This window comes from Wasmannia auropunctata, unplaced genomic scaffold, assembly GCF_000956235.1.
Source record: "Wasmannia auropunctata unplaced genomic scaffold, wasmannia.A_1.0 LD335568.1, whole genome shotgun sequence".
NCBI classification, from domain to species: Eukaryota; Metazoa; Arthropoda; class Insecta; order Hymenoptera; family Formicidae; genus Wasmannia; species Wasmannia auropunctata.
In genome coordinates this window covers 6,604-23,971 of record NW_012027322.1, presented here as the reverse complement: position 1 = coordinate 23,971, position 17,368 = coordinate 6,604, and the positions used below count along the sequence as shown (strand labels likewise).

At 38.0% G+C, this 17,368-nt stretch overlaps 5 protein-coding genes across 10 annotated transcripts in view; 2 read left to right on the top strand and 3 right to left on the bottom strand.

The window, feature by feature from the left end:
- The window catches only part of LOC105456715, a 915-nt gene extending 211 nt beyond the window's left edge, over nucleotides 1–704 (bottom strand). Inside the window, exons 1-2 of the mRNA XM_011700959.1 lie at nucleotides 303–704; nucleotides 82–155 (exon numbers count right to left, since the gene is read on the bottom strand). Coding sequence (XP_011699261.1) covers nucleotides 82–155; nucleotides 303–442 — 214 coding nt within the window. The 5' untranslated portion in view covers nucleotides 443–704. The remainder of the gene's footprint in view (nucleotides 1–81; nucleotides 156–302) is intronic.
- A 203-nt stretch (nucleotides 705–907) lies between these two features.
- On the top strand, nucleotides 908–5,881 carry LOC105456714 (endoplasmic reticulum lectin 1). 2 transcript variants are annotated; one of them, XM_011700957.1, is made up of 7 exons: nucleotides 908–1,201; nucleotides 1,315–1,488; nucleotides 2,177–2,701; nucleotides 3,657–3,710; nucleotides 4,322–4,486; nucleotides 4,575–4,814; nucleotides 5,317–5,881. In XM_011700957.1, exons 1-7 carry the CDS (start codon nucleotides 1,061–1,063, stop codon nucleotides 5,563–5,565), a joined length of 1,548 nt encoding a protein of 515 aa, XP_011699259.1. In that variant the 5' UTR covers nucleotides 908–1,060; the 3' UTR covers nucleotides 5,566–5,881. The 2 variants fall into 2 exon arrangements, with proteins under 2 accessions (XP_011699259.1, XP_011699260.1); XM_011700958.1 differs by lacking the exon at nucleotides 3,657–3,710.
- A 178-nt stretch (nucleotides 5,882–6,059) lies between these two features.
- LOC105456713 (mitochondrial import receptor subunit TOM40 homolog 1-like) lies at nucleotides 6,060–7,035 on the bottom strand. The gene has a single exon (XM_011700956.1). The coding sequence runs from the start codon at nucleotides 7,033–7,035 to the stop codon at nucleotides 6,103–6,105; it is 933 nt and encodes a 310-aa protein (XP_011699258.1). The 3' UTR covers nucleotides 6,060–6,102.
- A 1,649-nt stretch (nucleotides 7,036–8,684) lies between these two features.
- Nucleotides 8,685–11,316, top strand: LOC105456712. Its single transcript, XM_011700955.1, has 4 exons — nucleotides 8,685–9,207; nucleotides 9,524–9,730; nucleotides 9,930–10,103; nucleotides 10,654–11,316. The coding sequence occupies exons 1-4, from the start codon at nucleotides 9,163–9,165 to the stop codon at nucleotides 10,963–10,965; spliced, it is 738 nt and encodes a 245-aa protein (XP_011699257.1). The 5' UTR covers nucleotides 8,685–9,162; the 3' UTR covers nucleotides 10,966–11,316.
- A 125-nt stretch (nucleotides 11,317–11,441) lies between these two features.
- Nucleotides 11,442–16,658, bottom strand: LOC105456711 (ras-related protein Rab-7a). Of its 5 annotated transcripts, XM_011700953.1 has the most exons (6): nucleotides 16,529–16,658; nucleotides 15,066–15,251; nucleotides 14,762–14,980; nucleotides 14,479–14,616; nucleotides 14,250–14,384; nucleotides 11,442–13,095 (listed from the first exon to the last, which is right to left on the bottom strand). In XM_011700953.1, the coding sequence occupies exons 2-5, from the start codon at nucleotides 15,243–15,245 to the stop codon at nucleotides 14,298–14,300; spliced, it is 624 nt and encodes a 207-aa protein (XP_011699255.1). In that variant the 5' UTR covers nucleotides 15,246–15,251; nucleotides 16,529–16,658; the 3' UTR covers nucleotides 11,442–13,095; nucleotides 14,250–14,297. The 5 variants fall into 5 exon arrangements, with proteins under 5 accessions (XP_011699255.1, XP_011699251.1, XP_011699252.1 ...); XM_011700949.1 differs by lacking the exon at nucleotides 11,442–13,095 and having other exon boundaries at nucleotides 14,097–14,384; nucleotides 16,529–16,657; XM_011700950.1 differs by lacking the exons at nucleotides 11,442–13,095; nucleotides 16,529–16,658 and adding an exon at nucleotides 16,108–16,189 and having other exon boundaries at nucleotides 14,097–14,384.
- Between the last annotated feature and the right edge of the window lie 710 nt (nucleotides 16,659–17,368).

Here is a 17,368-nt window from a genome sequence, read left to right as displayed (position 1 = left end):
TACTGAAAAAATCTCTGAAAAACTCTGAAACGTGTCCGAATTTCTAGAGTTTTTCGGACAATTTTAGACTCTTCCGCTGATTTCGTTCCGTCTTTTCTTGTTCTCTAATGTCCCACGAAGCGGAATGTAAGCGGAAGCGGATCACGTGATGTACTCTAAAATAAGTATTTGTATGTTATTTGCATTAGGTTTGATGTAAAAAGTGTTGTTATGGAAATATAAGAACATGAAATAGAATATATGATAAGTTGCTAACAATAAAATGCATTTATTATTTAAAGTAATATTAAACGTTTACATACAATTGTTTCATGATTGGCTGAAATCTGATTCCGCTTGTACATTTTCCGCTCCGTGGGACATTAGGGAAGTAAATCAGCGGAATATGGAGCCGGAATCCTTTGATAAACAAGCGTGACATTTGAGGACCGTAACCCAGCATAGTTATTCAACTAACAATTATGTTATTAATTCAGTTAATTAAGTATATTTTATTACGTACAATTTCTCCACAATCCATCTTGCCGGTCTTGTTCACTGTTGCACGTAAAAGAAAGGTTATCCGCGTGGCTATTCCGCTATTCCGCTGATTCTAGCGAAACAATTCTAGCGTAACGGAACGAAATCAGCGGAAGAGCTATGATTGGCTCCGCTTTGTCTCCGCTTCCGTTCCGTTTCCGCCTTCCGCCTCTCGTGTGCCGTCGCCCTAAGATAAACATATAATTGAGAAGGGTCCAGCTGTTTCGCGAGCCAATCGACTCGCTCGATGGACGCGCCGGCCGGTCGCGCGCACAGTCGCGCACAATGCGACAGCGGCTTTACGTTACGCACTTCCGTAAATTTACCGATCGTAGCATTTTTTTTTTCCTCGCTGCTGATTCGCCCGCCTCGCTCTCCCCGCACCTCTCCACCTGCCGACGTCGCAGGCAATCGCGAGCGGACACGACACGAAGCGCAGCGCAACCTGTCAACAGTGTCAACTGTAGCCCACGTTTGACGCACATGACTGGTATACGCGGCGATCAAAACATGATAGAATAGCCCGTGTGTGTGTGGAAAGATGTGGGGTAACTACTGGGGCGTGTATAATGGGCTGTGTGTGTTGCTCGTCTCCCTCGTGCGCGGCCACGATTTTCGGCACTTCGACGACACGGTCATATTCAAGATAAACTGGGCCGGGAAGAGCGACGCGGAGCTGCTGGTGAGTACACCCGGCACGATCTCGTCCGCAACAATCGATCGCCGTGGGGCTCGCGAGCGACGGTATCGTCGTTTTTGTCCGACGTGTGCTCCGCCCGGCTTTCTCTCTTCCAGGAGCCGCACCCGAACGCGGAGCCGTACTTCATAACCACCGCCAGCAACGAGCGGTACAGATGCGTCATCCCGGACGCGACGGAGGAGGAGCACGAGTACAGCGAGACGTACAATGGGCCGAATCCGATTGAGCTTCTGCAGCCGATATTTGCTCAGAACAGCTGCTCCTATAGGGTGAGTATCGCGGCACCCCAGGCACTCACGTAAATCTGTTTATCCCCGCTCAAGAGAGATCCGACAGATAATGATGGAAATAGATTGATAATCTACTGAAATTTTATCTGTATTTTATAGTAAAGTTTATCTGTAATTTTATAATAAAGTTATCGTTTCAATCAGCTCACGTTTGAGCTAATTGAGAAGTTCTATCTATTTCTGTCGGTTCTCTTAATAGTACATATATCTTACCTAAACATTAAATACAAATCTGAACATGTATGTTTTTTTTTTAAGTACAATTTATCGAGTTATCTGATTTAAACTAAAAATTATGATTTGTTACATATTATTATATTTGCAAGAAATACTTATTAAAATTACTTATATGTAAAAGACAAAATCTCTAAAATTAAAATATATAATAAATCATACATAAACTGAAAATATGTACAATAATATCAATTTTTTGGCTAAATATGATCAGAGATAAACATTAGTTAAAGATGACTTAAATTATATACCAAATAGAATAAAAATGATAAATCTGATATTTATGAACCAAAAAATACAATAGAATTGTATAGGTTTCTTCTTAACTAATTCTATCGGATCTTTTAAACAAGGTGCTCTTCCTTTTTGTTGTACATTATGGAAATCACTTGTCACGCCGTTTCTTATCTAAATTGAATTTTCTGACACATAGCTAGAGTCATACTGGACGTACGAATTGTGCCACGGTAGATACGTACGGCAGTACCATGAGGACAGAGAGGGGAAGAAGATCAAGATGCAGGAGTATTACCTCGGCACGCTGGACAAGGCGCAAAAGCTGAAGCTCTCGGCCTACTACGACGAACAGGCGAACAATCCGAACAGGAAGTTGAATATACCCATCAAGAAGATCGACGGGATCAACATGCCGTACGTCGAGATCGAGATGACCGACGGTACGATGTGCGACTTGAACAACAAGCCGAGATCCGTCAAGGTACTGTACGTCTGTTACAAGCACGGCAAACACGACGTGTATTCGCTGAAGGAGACCATGACCTGCGAATACGAGGCGATCGTACTGTCGCCGGTATTGTGCAATCATCCCGATTACAAGCCGCAGGACACCGGGGAGAATCAAATTACGTGCCAGCCTGTGGATAACGCGCCGAAGAAACCGAAGTCGCTTATGATGATGGAGCTGGAAAGTCTAAAGATGCGACATCAGCAAGCGAGGGTAAATCCTCAAGGAGTATTTGACGTTTGCAGACTTTTTTTAAGCTTCTTTCTACCTTGAGATATTATTTAATAGCGCATACTTATATTTTGTTGACGCGTACTAGCAGCTGTATCTTTTTAATTTTTTATCAATTTAGTCAAGCGTTTTAATCAAGCGTAAAAGTAACGATAATAGCAGAGGCTTGTGTGTTTCACTAAAATCTTTAAGTCTTAAAAATTGTTAAATAATTTTAAATCTGAAAATTTCACATAGTAATGTAGAGAACACACGCTTCTATGCTCTAAATTAGTTGACTTGGATTTAGTTAAGGGGTCTCATCATCCCTGAGGTTTTAAAATAATACCCTAAGTTTTTTGTGGGTAAATGGATAACTTTATTTAAAATTTGCTTAGAGGACATTATATTGTACATATATAAGAAACCAAAAAAATTTTTTTTTATTTTTCTTTTGTCCGAAATGACGGCGCATTGGCCTACACTTGCGGAATCTCTTTTTTTTTCTATCGGTGTACAGGATTCCAAGCACACGGTTTAGCCTTGAACAAAACAAAAAATTTTCATTTTTGTTCAAGATCAAACCGTGTGTCTGGAATCCTGTACACCGATTTGAAAAAAAAAAAACAGAAAAAGGATTTCGCAAGTAGGCCATTGCGCCGCCATTTTGTACATAAAAAATAAAAATATATTTTTTTAGTTTCTTATATATGTACAATAATGTCCTCTAAACAGCTTTTAAATAAAGTTATCCATTTACCCACAAAATTCCTAAACTTAGGTATCATTTTAAGGGGTGGTGAGACCCCCTTAAGGCTTGTATAATTTCGATAAATAATCGCGATCTAACGGCGTTGTGTAACTTTTTAGTTCTCCGACGCTATAGACATTTGATTTCTTTCTTTTTATTTCAGTTTCGTTTGCCATTTATTTACTGTCTTAATTATTTGTTGCACAGGATGACAAGCAGCAGAAAGTGTTTGCAATCCTTCATGTAGATAAGGAGGGCCAGGTCAGAATATTTTGCATAATATGGGGAGCAGGATTAACGCTTGTTGATCATTTACGTAGTACCATTAGCTTGTGCGGATGTTACTTTTTCATTCTGTCCCTTCTTTATCTACATATTCCGACACACGTTGTCCGCTGTTACATCACCGACGTCTTAATTCGTCCCTTTCGGCATTTGTAAAATTATATAAGATGCAATTTCTTATCCTCTTACGACTGCGTTCGCGGAGCGTGCTATTACAGCGATTATCGCATAATTTCGTCGTCCTTGTTTTTACGTCTAATTAACGATAAAGATAAAATATAATAGCGCGCCGACAGCGCGCTCCCCGGTCGCAGCCTATCTCTCGCTAGCTATTGTATACATTGTGCAATTACATAAATGTCGTTTATCATTGCTACGTTATATTGAGTGAGAAACGTAATGATAATACGCAGTCACTTCGTATGCACTTGAATCAATCCATTATATCATGCTACAGTTTGCACAGTAATTGTATACATGCACGATAATGATCCTTTTCATAATCACGTAAGAAAGAAATTGGGGTGCTCCTTGTATAAAGTATTATGTAATTTCGCGTAAGATCTATTGTAATGAACTGATTGCAGGACGGCGAGCCTAGAGTGAGGGTTGAGATACATCCACTGGACGTCGCGGAGAAACACGGTAATATTGATGATTCGGTCAGTGCAATACCGACTGATCAGAATATTAGCCCTGCCGAAGTCAGTCCTGTTCAGAATTTCCTCAGCGGAAAGAACTGCCTGCACGGAGTAAGTATTCATACAGTTATCTCCCGTTTTGTTCTCAATAAACGTTTTTTTTTTTTTTTTAACGACGTTTTAACGATGCGCTTATTAGGGCAACGGCTGGTGGAAATACGAGTTCTGTTACGGGCGTTCCGTCGTTCAGTACCACATAGAACGTGATGGTACGAAGACGATCGTTAATCTTGGTCGATTCGACAAGCAGAAGCATTTGGACTGGATTGCCGCGCATCCGCACAAGAAACCGAAACCGTTGGAGTTGAGGAAGCACCTCTCACACTTTTACAGCGACGGTAGTAGCTGTGATAAGACTGGAACTTCTAGGCAAACCGAAGTACGCCGTTGTTATTGAGCTTGAAAGATATTGTTTGTTTTGGAAAAAGATAAGAATTATCTTCTATTTTCGGTTTACAATAAATTTATAAACTTCTATATTTTTATCGATTACAATAAGGCAAATTGGAATTCTCTTAATAATCGCTAAAAATATCGTCCTTACAAATTAGGATGTCAGTTTTATGTCGCAATTTTTAAAATTCTGAAATTCCTAAGTTTTGATCTTCTTCCAAACAAAAAATGGCTTCTCATAAATATCATACTAATTTGTTGTTGATAACTTTCATATTTTTATCGATTACAATAAGACAAATTGGCATTTTCTTAATAACCGCTAAAAACATCGTCTTTTTAAATTAAGATGTCAGTTTTCTGTCGTAATTTTTAAAATTCTGAAGTTTCTAAATTTTGATCTTCCAAATAAAAAATGGCTTTTTATAAATATCATACTAATTTGTGAAAATTTGATAATTTTACACACTCTCCATTGTTTGTTTTAGGTGAAATTGAAATGTGTGGAGAACCATACCGCAAGCCCATCTAGTGTATCGTTATTTTTATTGGAACCAAAAACGTGCGAATACGTTCTGGGAGTCGAATCACCGTTGATCTGTGATATCTTAGAATACGCCGACGAAAATGGACTTCTTAACGATAAGTTTGAAGCGAATTTCGATAAGTTGAAGTCTATGGCCTTGCACGCGGAACAGGACAATTTAGACGAACGAATAGCTAACGGAGATGATTAGAGAGCAATTGATTTGTCTTCTCGATGTCTATTTAAAAAAATCCAACAGAACACTACTGTTTAAATATCGCAATTATAAAAAAATGTTTATGATTTTATTTATAACAAACAAAAATACATTCTATAAAACATCAATGAGTGAGATTGAAATTAATTAACTGGATTACATAATTGCGTTTGGTGTTATTGTAAAAAGACTTGCATTCTAAACCGTCTTAACAATATAAGTATTTAATAGTTGCCGCGCGTAGATATTCCCTCGTCATGTAAAAGTGCATATCAAAATCGTGTTATAATATATGCGACGTTTATAAATACGTTCAAAACTTTTGGAAAACGATTTTCTTTAGGCTGATTCAGGGACATACGAGAAACTTTTTATTTCGGCTTATCTTCTCTCTATCCGAGCGGGATACGTTGAAATAAAAGCTTCTAAAATTCTACCAGGAAAGCAGCGTTTCTGAGAAAATGTCCAAAATTTGCGGTATACAGTACTGTTGTCGTGTTTAAGTCCCGGTCACGATGTTAAGGAACGTCGTTAGCCGATGTTCAGGCCGACGCCGACGCGGAACTGCTGCTTCTTGTGATTCAGGAAGCCGCTTATGACTAACGAGGCCCCGGGAATCGGGTGCAGCATCTTCTCGAACACGGCGCCTATGCTGGTCTCCGAGTTGACGAATCCCCGGCAGACGAAGTCCGCGTACGGGATGTCGAGGCGGTACACGATCGTGCCGACGGACTCCTGTATCCGCGTGTTCGTCTCGATCTCGACGCCGAGCTGCAGCTGCTCGCTCGCCTGCCGATGGTAGCACACGTGGATGCCGGCCTCGCCGAACGTGGCGGAGAGCGTGCTGGGGCCGGTGCTGTGCCGGAAGGCGGCGCACATCACCGTCTGCTGGCCGCCGGGTATCAGGGAACCGCGTAGACACGCGATCTCCGTGCCGAGGGTGATCCTCGGCGTGATCGCCTGCAGGTAGTGCAGCACCACCGTGCCGTGCAGCCTCGCGGGGTCCGGATTCGCCAGGGTGAGCGCCACGGTGCAGTCGTCCGAGCGGTACTCCAGACCGGAGCTGAACGCCTTGTACCGCTTGCCGACGATCTGCGTGGCGAACTTGAATCGGTATCTGCAGCCGAACGTGTGCATGAAGCCAGCGCTCATGTTGCCGGCGGGCGTGATCTCGCCCGAGATCACCGGGTACCGCTCCACGAGCCCCACCCGCTTGGAGCCGACGTAATTCACGCCGAATTTGAGGCCGTACGGCGTCACGGAGCTCAGGGTCAGCTTGTAAGTCACGTTGAAGTGCCTGCTCAGGACTTTCCTCAGCAGCAGGTACGCGCCCTCGAAGTTCTGCGGATAGAGGTCCTTGGTTTTCGCGTGAAGGTCCTCGAAGCTGCTGGGATTGCCGGGCTTCCAGTCCACATCCTCGAAGCAGGGAACGCATGGCGGTTCGTCCAGATTTACCGGGGTCATGAAGAGCTCGTCGCGTTTGTTGATAAGCGCTTGGACGATACCCATTTTGACAGAAACGTCGGCTTTTCCGTTGAGTAACCGCGCGATTTATCTTAATATTAAATCTACCGATCTCAATATACGCGCATTCGATACTTATCGAGCTTCATTCTGTACTTTGATTTTAATGTATCGCGGACTTTAAATCGTTAATGAAAATTTTATTATGGATTAAAAGATTAAATTAATGATAAATGATAACAGAAAATCTCATTTAAACTGCTGTTGAAATAAATTATGATTTTTCAGATGCAAGATTAGAAAAATTATAAATTTCTTAAGCCGGTAACGACCTTCGTCAAAAAACTTCGTCAAGGCCTCGTCAGGGAATCTGAAATCCATAGGCAACTAAAAGAAGAAGAAGAAGGAGAAGACCTCGTCATGACAAGATTCTAGACTGATCGCGCATAGGCCACAAGGATGAGCCACAAATAGTTCATACGATGAGTTTACCTCGTATGAACTATTTGTGGCTCATACTTGTTGGCCCCTCTTCAACCATCCTCGACTCCACCCTGGACATTGCCTGTTGAAATAAATTATGATTTTTCAAGTGCAAGATTATAAAAATTATAAATTTCAAAAATATTTCCATAGATGTAAGATCTTTTCAAAAATTTAAGAATACCGTGTATCAAAATTTTTAAATTGTATTCTAAAATTTTTTAATAGATTCTATGTCTACGGAAATATTTTTGGCACTTTTAAATCTATAAAGTAGGCACGTAGCGCTGCATGAAAAGAGCTCGCATTTATATATATTGTATGTGCAATCCATTTATATTACATTGATAGATCTCTGTTAAATATGCAATCATCTCGTGCAATTTTCTTCGGTATAACGTAGTAAAAATAATTAATTGTCATAACCAAAAATGTACGCAATCAATATTTCATTTTAAATGGCATAAATTTTGATTACGTTTCTATAGCGCTGTATATAAAAAAAATTAATTTATTTATATATACGCGATTAATGAAAAGTAAATTTATTTTTGTAATGAACAGCATTATATAAGACTTTATTAGGCATAAACAGATTGTTATCGTTCAGCGTGACCCGGGAGCAGAGTACAAAGGAAAAATACTATATTTTTCAATCAGTACAAAGTGCACAGGATTAGAAGTGTCTGATTAACTTATCACATATGATTAATGTATCTTATATACTTTTTTGAGTTTTTTTTAATGAGTTTCCTTTAGTTTTAGGAAAATAGAAATCAATCTGTTAATTTGTAATTGACAAACTTTTTAACGATCATACGATCATTTTTGCCATATAGATTCGTTAATCTTTCTTTTTTCATAGTTTTATCTTTTATATTTTATTTATATTATTCGTACATTACATAAAAAAATAAGTTTTACAATTTTTTTTTATACTTTCTATAATCTTTAAATATTGATCGAAGAAAGGTGAAAGATGATTTAATCGGAAAACATATACCGGTATTCCATAGTCAATTCTTATATTTAAGATTGTTTTAAATAATGTCTTAAGATACTAATACGATTTTTCTTTTGTTTGTGACATCTTAAGACTATATACTTAAATAAGAACCGGTATAACCGGTGTGTAAGAACCAGTATAATTATCGGTCAAAGATTTGGAAAATTTGAAAATTATTTTCTAGACTACTATATATAAGACTTCTAATTTCTTATCACATCTTGATAGTCGTAGTATTTGATATACTAATATTTATTTTTCTCTTTCCAGGAAATGCAAAAATGCTTTTCTTCCTAAGATCGAAAGCTGACATATTGATCTTTTGTCAGAGACAAACATTGAGACAAATTCGACAAATCCAAAATGTTTCTTAATTATAAAATTCCTTCGAAAGTACAGTTTTCCTGTTATAACAAGTGGCAGTCCCGAAACATACTTAACATATTCGATAGCATTTACACTTATTGACAATGATTTCAGTTAGATATCATTCAGATTATATCTCTGTTTTGATTAATAAAATTGAGAAATATCATTATCGTTCGTTATCGTTAGCTGTTCTGGATATAAAAATGGAATGGAAGTAACGGCATCGTGAAAGAATCTCGTTTCTTCAACGTGATCGGTCAAGCGGCAAAATGAGGAACGTCGTTTGCATCTTGGCACTACTGTGCACAGTTTATGTGAGTTCTACAAATTATATTTAACGCAACGAATTAATTTTTTTATTAAGAGGAAAAATTTAAATTTAGTCGCTCTAAAATAAACTTAAAAAGAATATAATCGATCATTCATGCGCTCTCTTAGATCAAAATTTCATCGATATCTTGTCTTAAAAGATTGAAAATTATATCCATCTTACATTTATTAAATAATTCTTAGAATTAAAGTATAAAGACATAATTTTTTTTCTTTTCTTTTAAGAGAATACATCAGGAAAATTGTTTATATTATATTTTAATAAGTTTATATATTTATACATACAATATATTTTTTAAGGCGTTTCACCAAGATATAAGAGACCCTATGCGCGGTCTCGAGCGATTGGTGAATGTAGAAAAGGTAGCTACCAAAGCTGTACTTGACGGTCTGTTACTTTTGGAAGAGCAAACAACGCAGAAACTGGAGATAAAACTTAACGAACTGAAAACCGAAGCTGCCCTTGAGGTTCATAATTCTATCACTGACGCACTCAAAGATGTCAATGTAAGTATCTCTTTTTTTTTTTCATATTTAATGGAGATGAAGGAGAAGACAAACACACATGCACGTTGTTGAGTCGTACAAGAAGAATTACAATTAATATTATAATTACAACATCGAAGTCAGCGTCGCAGTATCAATTTTTTAAATGAATTATGGGAAATATATTCATGTATAAAATGTATATTTATTACTTTTCTAGCTATCTATCAACAAGGGAAGAGAAGAGGGTAAGAACGTGGACGAGTGTTACTATTCTGCAAGGAATAATTTGGAGACGAAAAACACAAATGCGAATGCTGAATTGGATACGTGCGTCGACAACGGCCGAACAGCCATGGAAGGCCCATTGGCAAACGTAGCGACCAGTATTGAGGTAACTGTCATTTTCATAATTCATGATAAAAAAAATTTTCATCATTTATTAGAATTCTTTAATTTACTGAAATTATGAAAACATTTTTTTTTTTCATTGTAATCACGATTATGCAAATATTGTAATGTAATATTTACAACAGACACTTTAGCTTTTTGAAAATCTCTTTCCAGGCGGCGGAAAAATTACTGAAAAAATTTTTCATCATTTATCAGAATTCTTTAATTATTTCTACAATTGATTATTTGATTCTTTATTACAATTATGAAAACATTTTTTTTTCATTGTAATCACGATTATGCAAATATTGTAATGTAATATTTACAACAGACACTTTAGCTTTTTGAAAATCTCTTTCCAGGCGGCGGAAAAATTACTGAAAAAATTTTTCATCATTTATCAGAATTCTTTAATTATTTCTACAATTGATTATTTGATTCTTTATTACAATTATGAAAACATTTTTTTTTCATTGTAATCACGATTATGCAAAATTGTAATATAATATATTTACATCAGACATTTTAGCTTTTCGAAAATATTTTTTCAGGCGGCGGAAAAATTACTGACCGATTTGGACGCCATCATACCGAACTGTTACTCTCGCAACTTTCTTAAAATGCAAGCCTGTGTCATGAAGGATCTTTACCTTAGCAGAGCAACGCTGAAACGTATTACCGGTAATGCCAAGGAAGTGGGAGCTGCCGTGGCAGCCGCATACGGAAAAATGATTATAACCGTGAGGAGTTGCATCACGAAGACCACCGCTGACGTACGCACTTCCAGCACGAATGTCGTTATCTCTACTGAAACTTGCGTAAGAAATGCAGCTGAAAACAAACCGTTCCAATTAATAATGTAAAATCCTGGCAAGTCGACTACTGCTTTACCACCGATTGTCCTCAAGTCTAATAATAATCGTTTCGAAAATTCGATGAGTCTAACTGTATTTTTTTAATTCGTACTTAGTTTTCCATTAAAAACATGAATTAAAACATTAAACGCATTGGTCTTTTATCTTTAAAACAGGCCACAATATTTCTGATTCGAATAAGAAAGCTTCTTATTTAGCGTTATGTGCTTTTTCTCGGTAAATATCATGTAATTAGACTGAATCGTTTTTATATTCGTTGTACGATCAAAACAATGTCGCTTCGGATCGTAACCGCATAGAGCAGAAATATTGAAAATAAAAATTATATCAGAAGACTTACATTCGATTAATTTAATTTTAACTGTTAAACGTATTGTTGGCAATATTAGCTGCATAGGGATTAATCGTAGTAATGGAAAGAGTAACAGCAACAACAGCAATAGCGGCAGCAATAATAACAATAGTATTATTTATAATTATATTTATCATTAACATACTTCGATAGAATTATACATATCATTAATTATAATCGCCGTGGTCATGATTATCTTCACTTATATACACGTGCATACGTATATATGCGTAGACCCATGAAAGCACACTTGACAGCGCGAACTCTTTCGCACTGTCATTATAGTATATTGTTTATATACAGAGCGTCTCAAGAAATCGCGCACCTTCTCCGTTGATTCTTCGGCAAGTTTAAAAGTCAACTTTTTTTTCCGTAACGAAAGCTCGATTGGACTTCGCCCTTTACATCTATTACACTTCACACATATCAAATATCTTGATGGTTGCGTCTTAAATATTAGAAGTCTGTTAGATTTTTATTTTCATCCGTGTATCTCCGGAGCTCCCGAATCTCTCATCAGGAGCCCGTCAAACGTTAATCGTTTTAGCAAAAGCTATCGATACAGCTAATCATCATTTACTCGGCGGCATAAAGTGTCTAGAGGACATGCACGATTATTGGGACACCCTGCGTATGCATATCTTTCATACGCCAAATTTTTATTTCATAAGAATGTTACATATACACAGGGTGGCCCAGAAATAGCGGGTATCAATAATTGAGTTCGATTGTTTCCTTGGTGAAGATTCCCAAGTGGATTTAGATGTCGGATGTGGATGTATGTAAAGTCAATTATTAGACATTTTGCGACGAGGAGACTCGCACGGAAAATAAATTGGTGCATCGACAGAATCAGTGCGCCCGCTGATGGCCGTATAATTGTTAAGCGAACGTAATAGAGAAAGGGGATTAGAAGCCCCTGGCGAAGTCGAAGTTTTTTCACCAAATCTAATTATAATCCAGAAACTGACAAAACAAAAACAAACAAGCGAGAATCAACAAAAACGACTTGCGACTTGTGGGTGGCTGTTATACCGGTACCGCGATGCATAATACTATCGTGCTACGTTGCTACTGCGGAAAAGCATGCTTATCCCTCTCGCTCTACCTAGGAAATCGAATCTTAAAACATTTAAACACATCTTAATGGGCGCACAATCGTTTTCTTTTCTTTTTTTTTTTACTACAAAAATCTGAAATACAGCATTAATGTGAATATTCCCTCATGTCTCGCACGAACTATATGTAAAAGCTCGCTCCCACCATCGAAATAAATATCACACGCCGTTTAATTACCGCTCTAATAAGGACTATAAGTAGAATTAAAATATTATTAAGCGCATACTTATTGATATGGCTATCAGGATATATAAAGATTCATATTCTTTTTTATAACGTTAAATTTTCCTAAGTGGGTTACATATATATGCTTATTTACAAAATATAGTCTGCGTATATAGAACTGTTCGATAGACCATACAATTGACGATTAACTCACCGCGCACTTGGGATCCCGTTTTGTCTTATGTACAGTAAAAAATCTTAAAAATCGGTGTGCATCGCGGTACAAGAAGAGGAATCTCATTTCAGAGGAGGAATTCGGGACTTTGTCGCAACGCTTGGAAATTTCAAAGGTATAATCTTTTGCAAAAAAAAAAAAAACGCATTACGATACATCGAACTTAAACGAAAGGGAAAGATTTTCTTAATTCTGCAACGAATTCTCTTCTTTTTCTTCCTAAATCGGGATGGCCATATAAACATCCCTAAGTTCAAAATAATTATTTAATATAAACAAAATAACATGTTTAGCTTCATAATACGTGCGCAACAAGCCAAAATCTTTGTAATATAATTTTATATTTCAATGTATGTATATGTATATATATATATATATAACAATTGAAAATTTTTTTTTCCGAACAGAAAACAAAAGGAGGAGTTTACACCATGCCATTCGCGTGAATCTCAAACTCGTTTAAAACATCTTACGTGACGCTACAAAGTATCTTAATAACTTTATTGTAACTTTATCTTATTTTCGTTCTATTTCATACGAACCACTTTTTACTGACAGCAAATATTCGGGTTCTGTCTAAGTATAATAAGCTATATGTACTAGAGCTCCTCTGTAAATGCAATTGTACTTAACAAATTATGAGCAAATTCTTTTATTATAATTTACTAACAGTGTACCGCTAACTGTGTTCCCGACCCATATATTATCCTCTCTGGTGCAACAACGACTCCTATATAAATATATATATATGTATATATATATATATATATATATTTGATAGTTTGAAAAACCTCAAAGCTATTATTGTTTCGGTGAAAATTAATTAACAAACTATCAAGATTTGAGATTAAAAAAAAAAGAGAAAAGAGAGAAAGGATAGAGTTCATATGTTTCGCCATACCCGATAAGAGAGCGTATTACATTACTTAAAAACGAGATGCGAATCCTTGACTTATTAAAGAATAACATAGAGGACCTATATATGACAAGTCAAGTCCAGCGGGAGTACATAATTCAAAAATTGCGATATTTCAGAGGTCAGGAAGTCGGATAAATATATATCTTACTCCCACACACGTTTATAAAAACAATTATATATATATATATATATATATATATATATAATATATATATATGTATATCGAGATAATTTGTACACATTTCCTTTACGTATGGATTTAACTCGTTACTTGGTTTTTTTTTATACCGTGCGCTAATGTGACTGTCAACAAAATTATTTCAAGAATATTGAGACGTATTTTTTTTACGGACACAGAGGAAGATTGTATAATAACACGTTGAGACAAAGAAAGAAATTTCATGACTTCCTGCACACATAAAGCTCATCGCAATATAATTCTCCGCGTCCTTTATGCCGCAGGTGACGTGAGTGTATCTGACCTGTGCATTCTTTATTAGTCATTCGAGTTATTACCACTGTTCCAAGACCTAGCAAGCACACGAATCACCCCTGCCGTTGCTTCTTTGGTCGTTGGTCAATTTGATTTGATCCGGGAATTCATTGTAAAGTTCAACCTAAAAATTCACGAAGATGTAAATATAAGATTGAACGACACGCGTCGAATCGAGGAAGAAAAAAAAAGTTCCACCTCGCGTCTGATGTACTCACTTCACTTTCTTGAGCTAAAGCGTTCTTAGCTATCGTCTGGAAAGCTTGCTCGACATTAATAGCCTCTTTTGCACTAGTTTCAAAATATGGAATATTGTTCTTAGATTGACACCACTGCTGTGCTCTCTTGCTTGAGACCTGAAAACACAACGTAAAGAAAGAATGTAGAAAATGGTAGAAGAGAACACAAATTGCGGGTGTAATAAGTTCATTAAATTTTACAAAACTATGTAAGGTTAAATTATCTCGGGAGATTTCAAAATGATTTTTTTTTTTCACTCACCGCTCTGGATTCAAGATCTACTTTGTTCCCGAGCACGACGAACGGAAAGTTGTCCGGATCCCGGGGTGAGGCTTGAATTAAAAACTCATCCCTCCATGAATCCAGAGATTTGAAGCTAGTTGGAGCGGATACATCGAACACCAGTACGCAACAGTCCGCGCCTCTGTAAAAGGCCACTCCTAACGACTGAAACCTCTCCTGTCCGGCGGTGTCCCAAATCTAAGACGTAAAAGAAGAATCCCGTTAGAGGCACAATAGCGGCGGCGATGTGTTAGGGCGATTAAAACTGGACATCAGGATTTACCTGCATAGTAACTATTCTATCCTCCACCATCACCTCCTTGGTCAAAAAGTCCGCTCCTATTGTCGCTTTGTATTGGTTACTAAACTTCTTATTGACGTACTGATTCATCAGAGAAGTCTTCCCGACTCCCGAATCCCCAAGGATAATGACTTTCAGCAACACTTTCTTGCGGGACGCCATTCTTTACTGGAATGACATGAAGCGATGTTAAAAAAATTCACTCTCGCGAGAACAAGCGTTTGGAGCGAAGATACAGAAAACATTACTAATCCGAGACTTCCTTATCGTCAAGTATACATATATTGTAATATGATTCTTCTTTAATCAAACTGTAGATGATTCATGGATCAAAGGAAGCAGATGGGCAAGAAAGAAGTTTTAGTGACTGTCATTCCATAAAAATTTATATTAATATAAATCCTTCAAATTCCTATCTATTAAAAAAAATTGAAATATATTTACTGCTTTATATAAAAATTTAAGTATATATATGAAAAAATGTCGGCAAGCAAGACATTTATTTTTGTTTTTATATAAATATATTATAAAAATTTTAGATATCGAATCCACATATTATTTAGAAAATTAGAATTAATTTAAATACCACTATATTTCTAATTTTAAGCAAATCTAAAATTTTAAAATTTCAATGCTCCACATTGAAAGTACTACAAGCTGTACCTGTAAAGATTAATTTGCTACAATTCGACAGCTTACAATTTATTATTCAGATATTATTATTGCTTCGACGTTAAAATAATCGTGATTTTTTTAAAAAATTTCAAACGACGAAGAACAAGTGCCAGGTGTTTTCTGAATTGTAAATATTGGAAGGATATCAGCTTCTGACATTGCATTCCACCCGTGCCCTTTCCGTTATTTGCGTTAATTTGTCATGTGCACCGAAAAAAAAACAGCCAGACCAACGAGTACCGCACCAGAGAGAGAGATCAGACGATCCGGATGGAACGATCGATCGTATGAATCATCTAACAGCGTTAACGAGGAAATCTCGCGAGTGGCAATGACGTATATACGTTACAACGCACTCGCTGAAGAGAAAAAAAAAAGAGCGAGCGAGAGAGAAAACGACTTTCTTCCCGAGACCGTTCGAGCGCGAGAGGTTTCTGGCCGAGAGATTTCACCGCGTCGAACGACACTCCCGAGGAGGAGACTCGCGGGCTCCGGAATGTTCGCGGCGCGACGACCGGGACGACGACGGGAGGGTAACGGGCGACGGGCGGGACACGTCGCGGCGCGGGCGGAATCCGTCCAACTGCGCGCTGCTCGACGCCTCCGACGAAACCTGTCACACGCGCAACGGGGGCCTCAGGACACCACTCTAACGCGCAGCGCGAGCGTTACTCCGAGCGGCGGACGGGCGACGGTCGATCCGCGCGTCGATCGCGCGTCGACCGCGGGACGTCGGGGACGACGTGCGGAACGGCCGCGGGCGCGTTTACCTGGGGGGCACACTTCGTCCAGGGAACCACGGCCTGCAAAAACACCTCCGCGCTCCAGCGCTTCGCACAAAGAAAATGGCGTGTTATGAAATCACGAGTATGACAACGATGTCGTCACCTGTTCGCCTCGCCTCCCTTATCGACCGAGTGCAACCGAGTGCATTTGCTGCTCGCTGCTGCGGCGGCGGCGCGCGTCCCTCTCACTTTCGAGAGATCACGGGGCGACGTGTATCCGACGTATCGATCATTCGCGACTATAAGCAGAGAGGATCCTGAGAGCGGCCATGCTCGCGATTTAGCTGCGATAGACGATTGAGCTGGTTTCAGCGCCTCTGGAAAGTGGACATTGAACTACGTAGCCAATGTCCATGATTTTGTCGGTTATGTCCACGATCTTTTGGTGGTGATCCGTGCTATGTCCATGGTTGTGTTCCGTGCTGTGTGCAGGAATGCGAGTAGGTTAGTTAGACAAGCACGGACATCAATCTCGGTCGTCCTTGTCTCACCACCAGCTAACAAACACGAAGCTCGAGCGGCGAGTTCGTTTATATTTTCCTTTTTTTATCATACTTCCTGTCTTGAAAATTAATTTTCTGAATTACTGTGTATTAAAAATAAAATTTCTACATTTAGAAAAGAATGAATATTATGAGTAATTGCCTTAGGTCAAATTATTCATAATATTCTTACATTTCTAAATGTAAAAATTTTAATTTTAATACAGCAATTTAGAAAATTAATTTTTAAGACAGTGAATATGATAAAAAGGGAAAATGCATATACAATTTTTTTTTATAAGAAGTAAATGGACAAAATGTATACAACCGCGTGATTTATTAT

What these genes read in the sequence shown, in the direction of transcription:
- LOC105456713 (XM_011700956.1), bottom strand. Translation starts at nt 7,035, where the DNA reads ATGACCCCGGTAAATCTGGACGAACCGCCATGCGTTCCCTGCTTCGAG.
- LOC105456714 (XM_011700957.1), top strand. Translation starts at nt 1,061, where the DNA reads ATGTGGGGTAACTACTGGGGCGTGTATAATGGGCTGTGTGTGTTGCTC. An exon ending in AGAACAGCTGCTCCTATAGG is followed by an intron (nt 1,489 to 2,176) that starts GTGAGTATCGCG and finishes TCTGACACATAG; the next exon opens with CTAGAGTCATACTGGACGTA. An exon ending in GAAAGAACTGCCTGCACGGA is followed by an intron (nt 4,487 to 4,574) that starts GTAAGTATTCAT and finishes TGCGCTTATTAG; the next exon opens with GGCAACGGCTGGTGGAAATA.
- LOC105456712 (XM_011700955.1), top strand. Translation starts at nt 9,163, where the DNA reads ATGAGGAACGTCGTTTGCATCTTGGCACTACTGTGCACAGTTTAT. An exon ending in CACTACTGTGCACAGTTTAT is followed by an intron (nt 9,208 to 9,523) that starts GTGAGTTCTACA and finishes ATATTTTTTAAG; the next exon opens with GCGTTTCACCAAGATATAAG. An exon ending in ACGCACTCAAAGATGTCAAT is followed by an intron (nt 9,731 to 9,929) that starts GTAAGTATCTCT and finishes TTACTTTTCTAG; the next exon opens with CTATCTATCAACAAGGGAAG.
- LOC105456711 (XM_011700953.1), bottom strand. Translation starts at nt 15,245, where the DNA reads ATGGCGTCCCGCAAGAAAGTGTTGCTGAAAGTCATTATCCTTGGGGAT. An exon ending in ATAGAATAGTTACTATGCAG is followed by an intron (nt 14,981 to 15,065) that starts GTAAATCCTGAT and finishes TTTACGTCTTAG; the next exon opens with ATTTGGGACACCGCCGGACA. An exon ending in TAGATCTTGAATCCAGAGCG is followed by an intron (nt 14,617 to 14,761) that starts GTGAGTGAAAAA and finishes TTGTGTTTTCAG; the next exon opens with GTCTCAAGCAAGAGAGCACA.